General features: G+C 40.2%; 1 protein-coding gene across 2 annotated transcripts in view; it reads right to left on the reverse strand.

The window, feature by feature from the left end:
• Positions 1 to 4766: 4766 nt before the first annotated feature.
• LIFR (LIF receptor subunit alpha) overlaps positions 4767 to 19198 on the reverse strand; it is an 89223-nt gene continuing 74791 nt past the window's right edge. For both annotated transcript variants that reach the window (XM_060092822.1, XM_060092821.1), the window contains exons 14-20: positions 17283 to 17462; positions 14492 to 14593; positions 13747 to 13914; positions 9600 to 9761; positions 8268 to 8361; positions 6550 to 6628; positions 4767 to 6167 (exon numbers count right to left, since the gene is read on the reverse strand). In XM_060092822.1, coding sequence (XP_059948805.1) covers positions 5544 to 6167; positions 6550 to 6628; positions 8268 to 8361; positions 9600 to 9761; positions 13747 to 13914; positions 14492 to 14593; positions 17283 to 17462 — 1409 coding nt within the window. In that variant the 3' untranslated portion in view covers positions 4767 to 5543. The remainder of the gene's footprint in view (positions 6168 to 6549; positions 6629 to 8267; positions 8362 to 9599; positions 9762 to 13746; positions 13915 to 14491; positions 14594 to 17282; positions 17463 to 19198) is intronic.

Here is a 19198-nt window from a genome sequence, read left to right on the forward strand (position 1 = left end):
TCCACAACAGTGAATGGGATAGGGTTTCTTTTTGTGTGTTGTATTCATAACGTATTCACATTTTTCTGAAACATTATGTTGGAAGGAAAAAATTAAGTTGAAGGATATATCATAAATAATGGGAAAAAGTACTGAAAATCAAATTGGGGACAGAGTATTTGAAAAAAAATTATGAAAATCATTATTCAGTACTGTTTTCTACGATCAACTACAAACATACTAATGTTAAGGTGAAACCTAACAGTTAACTTGTCCATGTTTTTTAATGACAATTGCATTATCACCTAGAAATCTTCCGATCTTTTATAATATACCACCGGAATGCTGAGGAAAAATAGTAAGTTCAGAAATTGAAAGGTACCCATTTAAAATGGAGTAATTCTTAAGGGAAGTACTTTTTAAATGTATAAGGAAATTCAATACATTTAAGTGAGCCATTCAGTCAGGTATACGAAGTATTTTTGGCTTAAATGCAGCATAAGGTCTACATTGTTAGTTTTTTTGTTTTGAAGTTCTGATTGGCTACTGCAAAGGCAATCTTAGAAGATATATGTAAATGTAATAAAAACCAATTCTTTATCAAATTAAACATTCATTTTTTCCCCCATTCACAACTCTCAGTTTTTAGGGTATCAGTTATAGCAACCAAAAAGTAATATGTTATTACTGTTTTGTATTTGGTTAGTATTTAAGAGCTTTTGAATTTATTGTTTCTACGTTTCTTCAACTAGGCACTTGCACATAGGAAAAAAAATTCAGAGGGTTTCCCTCTTAAAAACATCACTTTTCATTTTCATAAAAATGTTGCACAGTTAGAATTTGTCTTGTGCAGGTAAATTCTCTTGACAACATGGACATGTATAATCCAAAATATTAACATTCTTAATAGAGGAAGAAACAAATGTTACCCATGGTTAAAATTAATAGAATCCTGTCATAACTCAGTATCATAATTATAAGGGTTTGGATATATTCAAATCACATCCCCTGAAATTTTACCATATACAGTAAAGCCTGACATTTCAGTGAACAGAATGTTGTTCTTTAATCCATTATCAGCATTAAAAATAGTTCCTTTGTATTATAATTAGCATGAATATGATCATGTAATAGTTAAGACAAAAGTACTAACTGAAAAGGAATAAAAATCTCACCACCCTATTGAAATAAGAGGTTTAAATATTAATAGCCCTGGTACATAATCCACGGAGGTATAAATAGATCAAATTCAAAACAAGCCATTAACAATGATATTCTAAGGTCATGTCTAAAAGCTGCATTTCCAGTAAGTTTAGTCACAACTTATTTTCTTTTGTGAAAGATCTTCTTCTGGATATAAAAAATAAAGATGGGCATGGTACCATGATACATTGTTTCAGCAGGAAATACCAGTTTAAAATAATGCTTTGAAGAGTTTATCAGGAGAATGAGTGCTTATCCTAGTCAGTTAAGCTCACACATCAATGTGTTGTTGATTTACTAGGAACACTTGGTTGGTACAAACATGTCTCATGTTGTGTACCCATCAAATAAAAAAGATACTGTGAACACTTAAAATTAGGTTGGAATAAGGTATCTAGTGATGCTTTTGCATGAGTCTTTCTCAAGTTTTCACTCAAACTGTGGAGTCACTTCTAGAGTAGATTTGAATCTTCAAGCCAATGGTCTCAGATGCACACAAGCTAGATCTTGACACACACCACCTTTCAGGAAAACTCTGCTGAATCTGCACATTCTGGGATGGAACTCAGTCAATAAAAAAATGGACTGAACTTCCATTGATTAGCTAATGATCCTACATTTGACTTCTGCGATGCCCAACTTTATACTTTCAAAATAAGGATAAAAAGGCATTTTAGAAAAGATATACAAATTTTAACATGGTTCAAAACAGAAAACAGTAAAAATTAAATAGAAAAAAAAAGTTTTATCTGGTTATGTGCCTGAGCAGTAGAAAACTTTGAGCTAACATTTTCTGCATATTGACAGGTTAGGGAGTACTTTCATTTCAAGCTATCATAAAATTGATTCCAAATTCCTTTTGGAAGAAAATGTTCCCTAGTCTCCTTCACTAAACTACATCTAATTATTCAAATACAGAAAGGCCTGTAATGTTCTCTAAATATGGACGGTATGAAGACAATTAAGAAATTACAGGACTAATTTCCAACAAGAATACAAGTTGCAAGAAGGTTTAAGAATGTGACTTTTACCACAGTTTCCGAGAGGGCAAGAGGAGTAGACATTCTAAGTGCAACCCTTCAGATCCATGAACCATGAAAGCAATGCTGGTATGGAAAATGAGGCTGAAACTTTTCCGTGAATGGCTGCCTCTGTGTCTAAGCTGCAGGAACAAAGCACCTCTATCACCTAAGCACATAAACACCCAATTCAACTATCCAGATACTCGGGCCATAATGTCAAATCCAGGCTTCTACAGGTTCAGCACACTGAAGACTTCAATCGTATACGGATGCTAATCCATGCAATACATACTTTACAAGGTCTAATGTCAAAAGCCTAGCTAAGTCTTCCAAGAATACTTTTATGTTAAATATTGTTTATTTAAGATGGACACTCACAAGAGAAATGCAGTCAAAATGACCACCAGAATCTCCATTCCTCACAAGGGAAGCTTGATCTGAAACTGGCTGATAAGTTAACTGGCTTGTAGGAGATGTGAACATGTATCCTTTACACAGCACTAATCAAGACACAATGGGATATACTTCTGCTTCAGACATTTAGAATTTTCTAACCAATGACTGGGCTCTAGTTGGAAACTTTAGCAGGAAAGAGGGGTTTCCCAATTATTCTCCCAGTCAGGAAGCGCTGGAGGGAACACATCTAGCCTCCCCTTCTAAGCAGCCTTTAGTTAGCCCTGCCCCAGAAAGAGGCGCTAATGTGACTGGACAGAGAAAGGCCCTATTAGACCACCTGTCACCCGTGTGCATGGTCCTGGCACCAAAAAGCAGTGAACGTTTACCAGGGTCTCCAGTGCCACAAGCAGCCAGAGATATGTGACAGAGGGTGTTTTCTCTCACCCCAGCTCCCTCCCCTCGCCCTGTCCCCATGTGCCCAGGTGGGGCAGGGGTTGGGAAGTAATCCCTTCCCATCTGCAGAGCAGGTCTGGCTATCCTCAATTCACCGGGAAAAGATAAGGAAAACTGTTTTGACCTCAGACCTAAACCACACTCTTCTAAGCATATCACAGGTTCTAAGGAGCCTGCCCAGACTAACAGAGTGATACCCTGCTTCTCACTAACCCAGTGATCCGGCGTATGGATCTCCAGAGGCAGGGGAGAGGTGGGCTGCACTCTGAATCTTTTTCATGCAGAAAAAGCTGTGAAGTCTTGGATGGAGTGATAGGACTCAAGAGCCCCGGTGATATTCACCATTAGCCAAACAAATGAGTCATAATGTAGGTTAGATAGGGCTCTGGATACAGATGGTCACCGTTGAAACGCATATGCATTAATGGCAGAGATCAAACAATCTCTTCTGGCCTTTTCCCGTTACCTCAGGTTTGTGGAATTTAGATCAGTAAACTTCTACCTTGGCCAACACTTATCCTAAAGAGAGGAGGTACATGATTGGTGAGTTTTGATGGGGAAAAGGGCATGAGTTGGGGGCAAGAGGGGTGTGGTAACAACAAGCTTAAGCAGGGAGAGAAGGCAGGCCCAGGTCTGAGTGTCTGGGGTGAAAGCAAAGGGAAGGAGCCCAACAGGAGAAATGAGAAGACAGAGTGAAGTGTTTACAGGTGGCTCTGGTTTGATATAATTTTCATTGTTGAAAATTTCTGTGAGCTATTATGTAGTTTTACTACACTATCTGTATATATAATTAATTGTATTTCACTCCACATGTTCATAAATCAAGAAGCTCAGGAATTTAACTGAATCCTAGCAATTAAAATCAGGATTCATAAACAGAGTACCTAAACAGACTTTCTCCCTTGTCACCCATATTGTGGCTTTTTTCCACAACATGGTTTTTACAACGATACATTATGGGCTAGAAAAAAAAATAACTGATCCATTATGTGCAAACACATTACAGAACCTTAGATGATAAAAAAAAAAGGCATATCTTGACTTCTTTAGATCTTCCAAATTTTCAAGTACTTTGGCCTTAACTCAAAATACATAGACAACCTGAGGGCAGGGAAAATATACACTTTTTAGATTTTCAGTTTGCTTTTCCACGAACTACATTCATTCTAGACATCACTTATGAAAACCAGTGGTGGGCAGAGGATGCTGTGAGGACACAACTCTGGACGACTCCCAGAGCAACTGCTGCACCTTTAATACGGGTATGCCCACGGATTCAAAGCCATCTTATGATATTCCACATAAAATAGTCCTTGAGTAACTGTCCCTATAAGAAGCATTATCTTTTTAGTTTTACATGTAAAAATCTGAGGACTGAATCAGATAGTCTGGACTGATGACCCTTTAAGAGGGAGGAACTGCTAAGATGCACAGTGAGGAGGAACACCTGCTAGAAGGTGTCCGAGATCGTCACTGCCTGGGCAACCGGGGCTCAAAGCGTGGTCTTCTCAGGAGGGACTGAGACCAATCCGAACTATACAGATGGCTAATGCCGCCAGATATTGCTTAGTAGTCGTCTCAAATAGTAAGTCACTGGAATTACATGCTTATGAGGAATATTGAATTTGCTCATATATTTATAAAGCTGACACTGTCACCAAAAAACAAAACAATGAATTTTTTTAAAAAACTTAAGATCTATAGTCCTAGAAATTTAGTTTTAAATATTAGGGCAACCTAATAAGGGAAGCTAGCATAAAAGCTAAAAAATAATGGAACGGTGTGAAAAATTTTCCAAAGCAAGAAAACAGGATTCTGATTTGAGCTGGTCAGTGTCATGCTTGTTTTCCAAGTTTGTACCCCTGAGAAAACTGTTTGATAACCATTATACAGTAGGCACAGAAATCAACATACTTTATCAAACAAAACACTAAATAGGTGTTGCTGTTGGTACATTAAAAATTATATTAGTTTTCTTAAATGCTGTGGATAGAGAATAATGTTAAAAGTTTTAAAATCTGTGCTTGTTTTTCATCTAGAATGGAGCAACTGTCAGGCAAATAAACATCATCTGCTACTCTGACATTTTTCTCCCTTGCCTGCAAATCTGCTTACAATTCCATAAGGTATATGCATGAGAAAACCTGATGAACAACAGAACAGAATACAGTTGCTGTGGGATTTGTTTTGCACGTATGGACCAGGCAGTATCCGTTACTGAAATGCTTCCTAAAGGTAAAGCAATGTGAGAATTCTTTGGCTCGAATCACAGATAGCTCCAAACTGTGAGTTGTGTGGACTGAATTTCGGAGTTACTGTGTTTTGGCTTTGAGACCACATCAGAAGCACATTAATGCTTTCAGTGTAACTTGCATGAGTGAAGTCCACCTGGCTTAGCAACACTTCACAAGGATCCCTCCAAGGCGCCCAGTGCTGACCCGGCAACAGGAGCTCATTGAGATGGTAGACTGAAGTGACAGGGAGACACTGTTAATCGTTTGGTTTGTTCTGAAAAAAGTTTGTGAAGGACCAGCCTCCTCCATTAGATTTAGGAGAATCTTCATCTTTAGGAGGAATCAAAAATTGTCGGGAGTTAATGGAGCATGGACTTCCAAAAGAGACAATTTCACTGTTGCTGTCTGTGGACCTAGGTGAGTCTGGAGATACTAAGTTCCAAGTATTTACATTTGCCTGAGGTCTGTATCCTGCAGTTTTGTCTAAGTCATCATCTGCAGCCAGATCTTCTACAGTAGAAGTAACGAGGAGGTGCATTTGTGGCTTATAGCCCGTCCCCCCTACAGGGTCATTTTCGGGTTCTTCCTCTGGTTTTGCCTGAGGCTGGTACATGGACTGAATGTCAATGTAAATGACTTGTGAGGCCCCTCCGGCTTCATCCGCTCCTGGGTTCACTATCTCTTCCTCAATGACCGGTGGACAATAGGATACAACCACATGGTTTTCCGGTTGCACATCAGTGCTATCTTCTGGACGCTCAGCTACTGGAGAAATTATTTCTGTATCTTCTATTTTAGGAACTGTTGATCGAGTTTCCAGAACCTCGACATTATTTGGGGTACAAGGATTCATTTCCAATGTTTTAAGAGTGTTGTTTCCCTAGAAGTAAGTTTTAAAACAGGGATTAGGATGCCACGAAAAGCTGCTGCAATGCCTCTCCTACAAAAAGAAGCATTGTTTTATATTGTTTTTCACAGCTGCTTATAAAAATGTGTCTCTACTATTCTGTAGTGCATACTAGAGCAAAGCTACTTTCTTTTCTACATATCAGTATTTTCCTTGGTCTTAATAGTAGTGAAAAAAAGACCATGTACAAACAATTTAAAATTAATAATTTTAGAAGTTCAGCAGATGTTCAAGCACTGCTATTTTCTCAATACATTTTACTCTGGATGACACTGACATGTTAAAAACTTTTCACAAAAAACTAAAAAAAGGAAGTCAGTACTTCAAAGGCAAACGTAAGAAAATAAAGGATTACCTCACAGACACTCTTTTGAAACTGTAAAGCTTTACAATTTTCTGGATTTGGAATATCAGGGTAGAAGGTTTCTTTAATCCTTTAAATAAAGATGATTAAGTACATTTAATAATGATAAGATTATCAATTAGACAATAAATAAGTTAATAAATTATCAGGCTTATTTTGACGTTTCATATGAATACTCTAATGAATATCTGAGATAAAAATGGAAGATCATTTTCAGCGTGATCAGTCACTAGAGCTTTCAATATAATGCACTGAGAGGTTCCTATCTGAAAAGCAGAAACAGTACTTCTATTCCTAGAACTACAGTATCTTATGTATCTTATGGAAATGGAAAGCAAAGAATTAAAATGGTGATTGTGCTATCAAGTCAAAAGTCAAATACAGGCATTACTCATGACCAAAATATTCATACTGCAGACTGGATTCAGCGCAGTCAACTACTTGGGAACATGTTTGCATTATGTAGTTCTCTACTGCTCAAAACAGGCTCTGGATTATCAGAAAAAGGAAGGCTATTAATCTTGAGCAAAAACTAAACACAAACAAAAATGAAATTTGCTTAGTGCCCTATCACATTTATAGCTGTTAAAAACCTTTATTATTTGAAATTCCTGCAGGAAAAAGAAATGTTGTTAATATAAGTTCGAAATGCTCTAACTTCTAAACTATCTCCTAACTTTATCTTTTTTTTTTTGTATTGAAATCATTTTTAAAATGTGATTTTGGGTAATGAGAAAATGGTTACCAAACAGGGTATTCTACAGTTCTAAACTGTTACTATTTTGATTTATAAGCCAGGATTGCTAGAGTACATTCTCTTCTTTATCATGAATGACGGCATTTTTAAGGCCAGTGAGGACAGTCTATGCATGGACATAGCCAGGTGCCCCAAGCCCAGCCCAGGGCAGCTCCGCTGGCTGGCCACGAGGCGCTCTCTCCTGAGCCCCATGCTTACCCTACCTCACCTCACTCAGCTCACACCACTCCCTCGGCTGCTGCACCCAGACACACACTTCTCACTTCCTCCAGAAGATCAAGCTCTTTCCAGTTTCTGGGCCCTCACGGAATCCATTCTCTCTGCCTGGTGCATTCTCTCCCTCTCCTTCCCCTTTGGGACCCTGCTGCAGTGGAACGTCCACAGGGAAGCCTGACCACCTCCTGTGACGTGATTCCACGCTATTGTCCTCTTGCCGCCCGTGCCCTTCCTAGCACCCACTCACAGTCTGTACCCATATATTTATTAAATGCTTACGGGTTTCACGTCCATCCTCCCCACTATCCTATAATTCTAATGGCCATTCCTATTTAGTTTGCCACTATGTCCCCCTTCACATGGGAGGGGTCATTCTTATTTGTTGAATAAATGACCAGATTTTCTAAATAGGTCACCAGGACAAGTGATACCTCAATCATTAAACTACATGTAATCTTGCATATAGCTATTCACCTATTTATGCCTATAAATATTTTTTTAGTCCAACTGCTATTACTTTAATTAGTAAATATAGTAGGGAAAATTTTACACTTTTACTTTGTTAATTTTAAAACCTTTAAATAATGTGCCATGTTCTTGCCTAATTCCAATATTAATTCTGACCAATACAAATATTTTTACTACCTTGTTTCCCCCAAAAAGTTGTACTTATTTTTTAACACATAAAGTAAATAATCATGCCCTTAAGAACAAAACAGCAAGAGTAAATCATTACCATTCTCGTTTCCGATAGCAAAGGATACTCGTTACCACTCCGACAATGACAGCCACTGCCACGGGGATGAGAATGGCAATAATCAACGCCACAGCTGAAAAGAGAATATTGCAGATATAAAGTCAACATTTTTAGTATGAACTAGAGAATAAATTTGCATTATAAGATATTTAAGTCAGTAGATTATTTGAAGAAAAAATCCAAACTGCTCCAGGGAAACTGAAAAACTATTAAAATATAACCTTAAAAAGTATTGTAGGGGCTTCCCTGGTGGCGCAGTGGTTGAGAATCCGCCTGCCAATGCAGGACACACGGGTTCGAGCCCTGGTCTGGGAAGATCCCACATGCCGGGGAGCGGCTGGCCCCGTGAGCCACAACTACTGAGCCTGCGCGTCTGGAGCTTGTGCTCCGCAACAAGGGAGGCCACGATAGTGAGAGGCCCGCGCACCGCGATGAGGAGTGGCCCCCACTTGCCACAACTGGAGAAAGCCCTCGCACGGAAACGAAGACCCAACACAGCCATAAATAAATAAATAAAAATTAAAAAAAAAAAACTTAAAAAAAAAAAGTATTGTAATAATTTTTATACTAACACTTAAATTCTTCAGAGCAGTGTTTCTCTACCTTGGCACTACTGACGTTTTAGGGCAGATACTTCTTTCTTGTGTGCTTTGCAGGGAGGAGGCTGTCACATGCATTGTAGGAAGTTTAACAGCATCCTTGGGCTTCTAATGACCAGATACCAGTAGCACCAACCAAAAATGTCACCAGACACTGCCAACTGTCCCCTAGGAGGCAAAATCACCCCCGGCTGAGAACCATCTCCACATGGTCCTTTATTTAACGGCATACGTGAACTCCAGCCCAGGGCTAGAGAATAAGCCCATGATCAAATGAAAGTTGTTTGCTGTTGACAAGCTAGTCAAGTCCGTCACTCTTCTCTACTTTCCATCTCAAATTTATGAGTGCTGTGCTTTATGCTTTTTCTTAAGGCTATTTCTTACACTCTTCCCTGGATATGTCAAAAATCACAGAATATTTCGGGTAAAAAAATTTTAAACCAGTTGACCGTTATATAAGTTCAACATGAATTTAGAACTCTAGACTTCAGAGGTACCCTTAATTCATTAATTTATTAAGTACGCATTAGGCAATAACTGGTAAGAATAAATATGAAGTCATCTCATGGCCTTTCATTACTGCCCTCCACCCACTATAAAAGTGTAACAAAATGTGAAATTTTAAAAAGGGGCGTTCCTATATAAACAAAAATCACTAGAAATATAATGCACTTAAGTTCGGAAAGCAGCTCGATGACAACATTTAACTCACAATTTTCCTTTGTCACCACAAACATGCTCTTCTCTGGCCCCATTCCTCCATCTGTATAGGCTCGCAAGACCAGATGGTAACTTGTTTTACCTTGAAGATCAGCAATTCTCAGTGTCTTCTGGGATATGTCGGTAATATTCTTAACCTTTATGTCAGAACGACCTATTTTTAAAGTGAAGAAGAGTATTACTGATCTCTATACCATTTTCATCACATGGTTACTCAAACCTGTCACATTCACATCCTTTTTAAATGAGTCTGAATGCTGGTCGCCCAGCCAGAGCCATGTTCAAGTACTACCTCGGCCAGGTAGTAGCTATGTTATCTGTACCTATTATTTAAACACCTCTAAACCTGAGTTTCTCTAACTATGAAATAGAATATCATGACTTAGCTCTCAGGGCTCTGTGAAGTTTTCGTGCACATTCTCTAAATAATACCTGGCCTATAGCAGGCAATCAATAAAAGTCTCTTCTCTTTCTTTTACTAACAGCATGAAAACCCACCACAACCAAAACCCACGGGGGCAGCGACACTGTCACTCCGGCTGATCGTGCCTGTGAGTCAAGTGAGAAACTCAAGGAAGCAAGATCATAAGTCAACAGAGATCGCTCCAAACCACGCAGGAAATGAGGCAGTGCATCTGAGTTCTCAAATGAGAGATCAGAGAGGACGCCCTTGAACCATTTTGAAAGGAAATGTGGAGAATTGTTTACATTATTAAATTATTTTTAAAATTTTAACCAAAAGAATGCAGTTTAATAGCTTAAAACTAAATTGTATTATATGGCTAAAAACAAAAAGTAGCAGTTCCCTGCCAGCATCTTTCCCCACCACGAACAATCACTTCAAAATCAAGTTACCGGTCTCTTTGGGTACTGACTTCCATATCTTGAAATAAACTTAAGTTGACAGTGCTTGATTTTTAAATATTAGACATTAGTTCTAACACACAACCACTACCCCTTCTCCCCTCGAGCCCACATCATTCATAGAGAAACATCAAAAAATTTGGTAACTTCAGTGTTCACATTGTAATGATCATATAAATACAAATGACTACTAAGACAAACTGCTTGATATGATCATATTTCCTTTCTTATTTTTCTGTTGTTATAACTGCTTTTCTTCCTTATTTGCTTAATGTACCAATTACTGATTCGTCCAACACCCTCCAATGAATATTCCATACAAGTTTCCATGTGGTCCAAAACAACATCATCCCAGGGCCGCTGCTTCCCCCACCTGCTGCCCACTCCCCCCAGGCTGCTTCCTGGGGCGTCTGCTCTGGACTGCAAGTCTTCTAGGTGCTCTCATCCTAGAACTCCCTGCCCCACTATTTCCTCGTATTGACACACGCTCTTCTAGGAGCTTCTGGAGAAGGGATACATGGGGGAAGTAATATGTGCAGCCTTCCATGTCTAAAAATGTCTTCATTCTACACTCATAGATAGTAGTACAGATACTACTGTATCTGTAGATAGATTGGCTGAGTACAGAATTTTAGGTTGAAAATAATTCTCACTCAGTATTTTGAAGATGTAGCTGTGATATCTTCTAGTATCTGGTACACTGTTGAGAGGCCTGCTACCATTCTTATTCTTGATCCTTGCACAAGAGATGCTTTTCTGTTTCTAGGATTTTTTCTTTATATATCAGGTGCTCTGAAAATTCAGGGTGACATACTTCAGCATAGATCTTTTTCTCTATTTATTTTACTGTGTGTTTAATGGCACCTTTCACTGTATATACTGAGGTCTTCCAGTTTTGGGAAATGTTTTTCTTGTGCTATTACTTTGATAATTTCCTTCTCTCCATTCCACTCTTCTCTCTTAACAGAACTCATATAAAGGAGGACAGTGCAGGTCTTTGACTCAAACTCCAACTTTCTAATCTTTTACCTCCAAGTCTTCTCCTTTGCCTTTGTCTCATTTTCAGAAGAATTTCCCCATTTTTCATTTAATTTCTCCACTTGTATTTAATTCCTTAAAAACTTCATTGATCACATTTTTAATTCTGAGGAATTCTTAACTGTCTTCTGTTTGTTCCTTTTTATAACATCATGTCTTTTCAATAAATACAGTATACGTCAACTATCCAAGCATAGTTTTGTTTTAAATTTCTGTTTTCCCACATTGCATCCATTTCCTCTGGTTTCTCCTGGTGTCTGTCTTTCAGGTTAGAAGCTTTCTCAATCATCTGGTTATCCCTGGCTGCTCGTCATGTTCGAGAGTGAGCCACTAAAAGGCTCACTGGAAGCCTGGTGTACACAGGTGGGGTTTACTGGGGGCTGGGCTTCACTTATATCATGAATGAGGAATGACCAGGTGGGTTCCTGGCTTTTCACTGGGATAATCTCCCAAATATCAGCATCTTTTATGTCTTTCCTCAGGAACCACTTACTCTAATCCTCTCATGTCCTGCCCAGAAAACAGGCCTAGCTGAAGATGTCCTATTAAGCAGGTGGGAAGGAGGAAGAGGGAGAGTCCCACGGTTTGCTACAGTGTCCCTTGTCTGGAAGCTCTCTGGTCCAGGATAAACCTCTTGTTCTCATGCAGGAGAGACAGCACTCACGTGAGCTACATGAAGCTGGTGTAGGACTTGGGGGTTCTACCTGCTCCTTACAGACTTACAATCAACTCCCGCTGTCCAGCCCAGATTCATCCTAACCCTTGGCCTCCACTTCTGGTGCTGCAGGATGAACCAAGTTACTTCTCACTGATGCCCAACTGTCCACCTAGACTGCCCCGCCCTCCACTCCTCTAGGTCACTCGGCCCTCTTCCACACCCAGTGTTTCCAAATCCTCTTTTGTGCCTCTCCAGTTCTCTGTGTCTTTGTGGCTTTATGCATTGTTGTTGTTTTTTTCTCTACTTTGCTCTAACTTTAGTGACCAATCCACCCTAATTAGAAGTCTACATGTTAGAATTTTAACTGGTTCAAGTGTAAACTTTCTGAGCACCTGAGGGAAATTACACTAGAGTCTGGATGTTTGCAGAATCTGATATTTAGGGTTTCCCTCAACTTTGAAGGTTCAGGAAATGCAGAACTTAGTGGTCTGTGGGAGGCTCATGTTTACGCAGCTGCTCTCGGGACGTGACTAAGCTAATGCCCAGTTGGTCAGCATCTCCCCGTGGCGTTGTTGTTCTCTACTTCTCAGGCATAAAATATTATAATTAAAATGGTTTCTTTCCAAGGAAAGGTCATTAAGGAAAATAAAAGCTCTCAAATTGAAGAGATGATACGTTTGTGTTGTTCAGCCATGAATAAAAAGCATCTGGCTTCCAACAGAAATGTAATTTAGGGTTTAAAGCCCAAAGTCTGCACAAACATTTCTGTATTTGTAAATTTGAGGATTCTCAAAGGTCTGTGGACATACACTTACCACTTGTCAAGGACTAACTGTACTTTTTAAGATTTAATAGATACACACATCCCCAATCAAGTCAATTAAGTTTCCTAGCTCATTAAGGTTGTGGCTAACTGTGTGGATGGCTCTTTGTCAGCTAAAAGGAGACTCTGAAGCCATTCTTTAGGTTCCTGAGTTTTCTCTTCCATTAGTATAAGTACAGGAAGACCTTTTTTTTTTTTTTTTTTTTTGTGGTACGCGGGCCTCTCACTGTCGTGGCCTCTCCCGTTGCGGAGCACGGGCTCCAGATGCGCAGGCTCAGTGGTCATGGCTCACGGGCCCAGCCGGTCTGTGTCATGTGGGATCTTCCCGGACCAGGGCATGAACCCGTATCCCCTGCATCAGCAGGCGGACTCTCAACCACTGTGCCACCAGGGAAGCCCAGACATTTTTTTTTTTTTTTTTTTAAATAACCTTCATAAAATGCTATGTTATGGATCATGCAAGATTAGAAAGAGATACTCTCTGTCCTGTAGGGCTCATGATCAAAGGCCTCAGAATAAATGATATAAATGATTTCTGAAAGACTACATGCCATTGATCACATAATAAAATCTTAAAAATCTCATATTCATCAAATGACTGCATTTTCACTTCCTTATTTTTCAGAGCGTTCTGGAAATCTGTATAAACTACTCAGTAGCTTCTTTACTTCTTTTTTTTCTTTCCTCCTCTTTTTTTTTTTGTAGTTAATAAAGAACTTCTAAGAAACAGTATACTTATTCTAGTAATTTACTTACCCGATTCCAAAACCCTCATCTTAGCTGTGTCTCTCTCTCCTTTTTCAAAGTAAAATAAATACCCTCTTAAAAAGCCTCTAAGCTCTTCCACAGGAATTTCTTCCCATTTCACTAATATCGAATCTGCAGACGTATCCTCAACAGTAAAATTTGGTGCAACAGTTGGAGCTGTAAAAGGAAAAAAGTCAATAGCTAAAGGAGGGTTTACTAATACAGAGCAAGATATTAAGGTTTAATGAGATTTCTAGCCTCAAAAATAGCTAAACTTGTAATTAGAACTTTACTTAATCATAAACTTTCACAGATATTATCACAAGCACTTTTGCTGTGAAGATACAAAGGCAGAACTTACAACTTTCAGACATAAAACATATCTAGGGAGGTAACCTATGCAAAATTTTTAAATGGCTACTAGAATAGGCTTTACTAATATTTCCCCTCTTTACTGATAGTCTTGAATAAGTTAATAGTCTTAAAACTTTGTATAAGTGTAAATTAGTATTTTTGACATCCAAATTAAGATTTAATTTTCTTAATGACAACAGTAAAATTATGAAACATAAACATTAAACAAATGAAAAGTAATTATAAATAATTTTACAGTTATCATATAAATTATTTTTCTTCCTTGAACTAATAAACATCTCAATTCAATCTATTTTTAGAATTCAATCTTAAAACTGATGTTGTTTTATAATTTCTCATATTACCTTGAACTCTAAGAAAACTTACCCATTTAACTTACCCAATTCTTCTACATATCCAATTATAGAACGTAGTAATTGATATCCTTGATTTCTGCACCCATACACGAAAAAATTGTATCTTACACCTGGTCGAAACTGATCTATAAGATGAACACAACCAGTAAACGTTCCTAAATACATATTACTAAAAATATCTATTTTAGAAATATAAAATTTATAATAACTCACTTTGAAATTTCTAAAACTAATTTTAAAAAGGTTACAGAAAATCCACATTTTCAAAATTGGTAAATATTCAGAGTGAAAACTGACTCAGCAAAAATTAAACTCACTTCTGTTGTAATGAAAAGTTTAGTATTATAACGACATTACCTTGAAGGGAAAAAGTGGTAATCAAGGCTTTCATTTTGTTCCTTCAAATTAAGCAATGACAACTTCTTCCCAGATTTGGTCTAAGGTCAGTTTTCTAACCAATCCCAGGCCCATGTCATGCCTCTGAAAACGCCCTTCACTAACTAGTGTTATTTGTGGGTTGGAAAGAACCCACTGCTCTTCCCTTGTTCCAAGAAGCAGATACTAAAATGTCCACTCTACTTGGACACTTCAGTGTTAAAGGAAATGGGCCATAGAGTCTATTCCTCTTTATAGCATCAGCATTTAGTGCCCTTGAGTTAACTCCACAAGACATACAAGAGAAGCACCATAACTTCGATCCAAGTTAATCACTTTTAAATGCCTCCTCGATACAATGCAAGGTGTGAAGTGTTAGGACCACAGAGGTGGATATATAACAAGGCCCCTGGCCTGGAGCAGTTGGCAGAGAGGTGGCAGGACAGATGAGGAGGGGTAAGCATAAGACCCTGTGTTAGACTAGAGGGGTCTATCACAGAGCCTGTGGCCCCTTCAGTGAGGGACCAAGTGAGCCTAAGAAGATCAGAAAAAGCCACCAGGAAGTGAGCCTTGAAGGGTACTTAGTAGCTCACCTGCAGTGATCAAGGAAAAAGACACTGCCTGGGGGAAAAATGGCAGCCTATGGGATTGCATTTAATTTGTGGAATACAATTATTCTAGTGTGGTTAAAGCACTTGCTCTCGGAATCAGAACACCAGTGGTCTTCAGGCTCAAAAGTGAGATGGTTACCTCTAAAATCACTCTGCAACTTTTTCTGGGGGGGACAAGTATACTTGAGGTTCTGATTTTACACCACATGTATGTTAGTAAATCTGTACCTAGCTTTATATTATGGTTATGCATACCAATATTCTATGGGGTTCTTCCGCCTGAAAAAGAAAAAGAGCCTGAGGGGTTAGAGCATCAGGAATGTGTTTTGAGATCATAAAAGAGAGAGGATAGTTGAAAGAGTGGGTGACTGAATAAGAAAGGAACAGGAAACGTGCAGGGTTTGGCCACACCCTGTCCTAGCAGCAACAAATAAGAGACAAAATCCCCAGCCACTTAAAGCTCTGAATTGCTTTAAAGTTAAATCCTGGTGTGATCACATACTAGTTTCGTGACCTTGGGCAAGTTACCCAACTTCTCGGAGCCTTTGTCTTCTGAGCCACTACAGGGCCTTTGTTCACCTGCCTCAGCATCAAAAGTGCTCCTTTTCATCCTACAGGTCTCAGCTTAAACGCACATCCCAGATATTCCATCTAAAGAGACGCCTCTTCACATCACTCCACCCTGCCCCAGTCCATTCTCATTATTCTCAAAGCCCAGGTGAGAAAGGAGGGAAGAGGGCTCAGAATTTATACAGAGTACACTACAACTGTGTAAGGCTCAGGCAGCTACACATGTTGCTGGTTAGTGACGTCAGCTGTAAAAAGGATAAAGGCGACCATCAAGTCAGTGGCTAGTTATCCACGTGAAGGAGTTTGGCTGTATTCCAAGTAGAACTGGAAAATAATCTGAAGCCACATGTAGGAATCCAATGACTGGGACTCATCCTCACCATCTGACAGTGAGCAAAGTAAACGAGTGGAACGTGTTCTCTGGAGGGACGGGATCAGCAGCCGCTTGCTCGCCTGAACTTCACTAACACGAGGGAGAACCGAGAGCGGGAATGACGTCAAGAAGCTTCACTACCAACTGGTTCCAGAATTCCCACAGGTAAAGGCACAATCCACCCTCACCAGTTACTCAGAAGGAACAGTGATAGTGGAGAGAGGGCCAGAATTCCAAAGGTCAAGGCTGGTTCAGCCTGTAGGTTACCACATACCCCTCCTGGTTGCGTCATCTCAAGGGCAGCCCACTGTGCGGGGCTCGCGGCTCCTGAGCAGTCAGGCACTGGGAGCTGCCCCTTCCCTGTCACGCCCGTGCCCGCCCCCCCCCCCCCACGCCCTACATCAGGGTACATGGGAACGGCTGCAAGTCCTTTGTGCTCAGTAACCTGGGCCCTGGGCAAACAAGGGCAAAAGGATGGTGAGTGACGTCATTACAATGATAAATAATGCTGTGTTGAACACTCAGGTGTAAATCTGTGCTGCCCTCGGATTATTTCTTAGAATAAACTCCTAGACCAGTAATGACTAGATCAAAGCCTATGAGTCGTTTCACACACATACTGCCACAAACTGCCTTCCAGAAAAGTTAAACCAATCCACACCCAGCCCAGTGGTGAGGGGAACAGTCACTGCATTGCAACCAGTCACTCCGTATGTTGCTCTTTTTAAAAATATTTTTTTGGTGGGGAGCATGCTGTAGTGTATACAGAAGTAGAAACATCATGGTGAACACATGAAACTTACATAATGTTATAAACCAACATTACCCCAATAAAAAGTAAATTTAAAAATTATCTTTAAAAAACTTCAATTGTGAGACACTCACCGGATTCTATTACAGTTTCAGTGCTGTTTGAAGGGACTTTTTTCCAGTCCATGAGACAGGGTTCAGACCGAGATGAGTTACACCATTTAATTACATAGTCACAAGTCACGTTGGGGTCATAATTCCAAGTGAGCAGAATCCCATTTCCCATTCCAACAGCCTGCTCTATTTTGAGATCATCTTCAAGAAAGAAGGATATTTTACCAGTGTTAAAAATAATGTTTTAAAGTAAATCTCATGAAAATGGGCAAGAGTTATAAGAATCACTTCACCGTGCAGACATTGCAAAATAGTGCTAAACTAGATAAACCTTTAGCAAAGTTAGAAGTGCTGCTCTGTTGTTTTCTTTTTAACGATGGCAATTACCTGTGCATATATATTAACTCAGCAGCTGGGGAAAAAAAACAATGAAAAAGCACCTAGGATCAGGCAGTGACATAACTGAGCCGGGACACGAGGATCAAGAGCCATGAAGGATGGGGCAGGGGGAATACAGGCACTAGAGGGTGGCATGGCAGCTCGGGGGCGGGGGGAGAGGCAGGCGGGAGGCTGGGTGTCAGAATCCCCCGTCTCCTCGTCCACTGTGGGTGTGAGCTCCACGAGGGCAGACGGGGGCTTGTGCCTGCAACTCCAGCCCTGAGCACAGGCCATGCAAAGCAGGAGCACGATGATATGCAGTGAATGAGTGGGTGGGCCAGCCCCTCTCTTCCTTTCAAGGGAGACTGTTACCCCCATGGGTGGGCTGAAGGCATTGTGGAGACAGGACAGTGATGAAATGCTGTGGGGTGGGGTGGGGTGGGATGGTCGGTGTGGGCAGAGAGGGGAAAGCATCCGCGAGCACGGATGGATGAGGTGCAGAGGCTGGCAGAAGGGGGCCGTGCTGAGGTTTGGCTTCCTCATCCTGCCAGATCTCAGCCTAGGCGATAAGGGAGGCCCAAGGCTGGGGGTGAGGAATTAGCATGGGTTAGGGCAGCGTGGCCAAAGGGAGAGGGAAATTTTCCAAGAAATAGGGGAAAGAAGTAATTTCTCTAACTGATGTATATTTAAGGGTTCAGTAAAAAGCCATGGAAAGGTTTTTTGAACAAAATTTGCATTCATAAGCAACTACTACTGGACACAGACAACAACTTGGCTGGGAATACAGAAGACTTTGGATATGACAGCTTCTTGATTCAATGTGACTAAAAATCCACAAGGTAACCTGCGCTGAGGCTGCAAGGCCTCTGACTCGGGAAATCCTCAAGGAACAATGATTTGTTCTGAGCTGCAGTAACTGTCTGAAAGCTGATAGCCAGACCATTGCTAGTTCTGTAATTTACTGTGTCCTGACGGACACACAGAAAAGGTAGGAACATAGTTCTTGAATTAAAAGAGAACATAGCGAGAGCCATTAAATACCTAATTTAAATCAGCAGGTTATCTTGCTATGGGCGTTCACATCTCTCTCCCTTTTCTTTTGACTCCATACCACTACCTGCAGACCTCTCTTCTCCGGTATGCACTGATACCTGGGCTCTGGACGATACTGTGTGTCTCAGAATGTACGGTGTGTCCCCAATTCCTTCCTTCTGATGTGCCCACAACTGACTGAAATGAAGAACCAGTTACATAACAAGCAGTAAGACACTACCTCAAGCAAGAACTGGGAAGATACTTAGGACCCAAACTGGACCAATTTTTCTGCCTCTCCGAGTGGGTAGTCATAGAAAGGTGCTCCCATATTAGGGTGGGATAGCAAGGGGGACCAGGGAATGACTCAGAAGAGGAGTTAACTAGGAGAAGAGGCAGGAGTGGCCACTGAAAACTTGTGACTCAAAAAGCTGTCAAGGCAGCTAAGGAGGAATGGACTAGTCACTGGTAATCCATCAAATTTACAGGGGGGGCACTAAGGAATTTTAAAATTACACTGCAGTTGT

The sequence above is a fragment of the Mesoplodon densirostris genome, chromosome 3, assembly GCF_025265405.1.
Source record: "Mesoplodon densirostris isolate mMesDen1 chromosome 3, mMesDen1 primary haplotype, whole genome shotgun sequence".
Taxonomy (NCBI): Eukaryota; Metazoa; Chordata; class Mammalia; order Artiodactyla; family Ziphiidae; genus Mesoplodon; species Mesoplodon densirostris.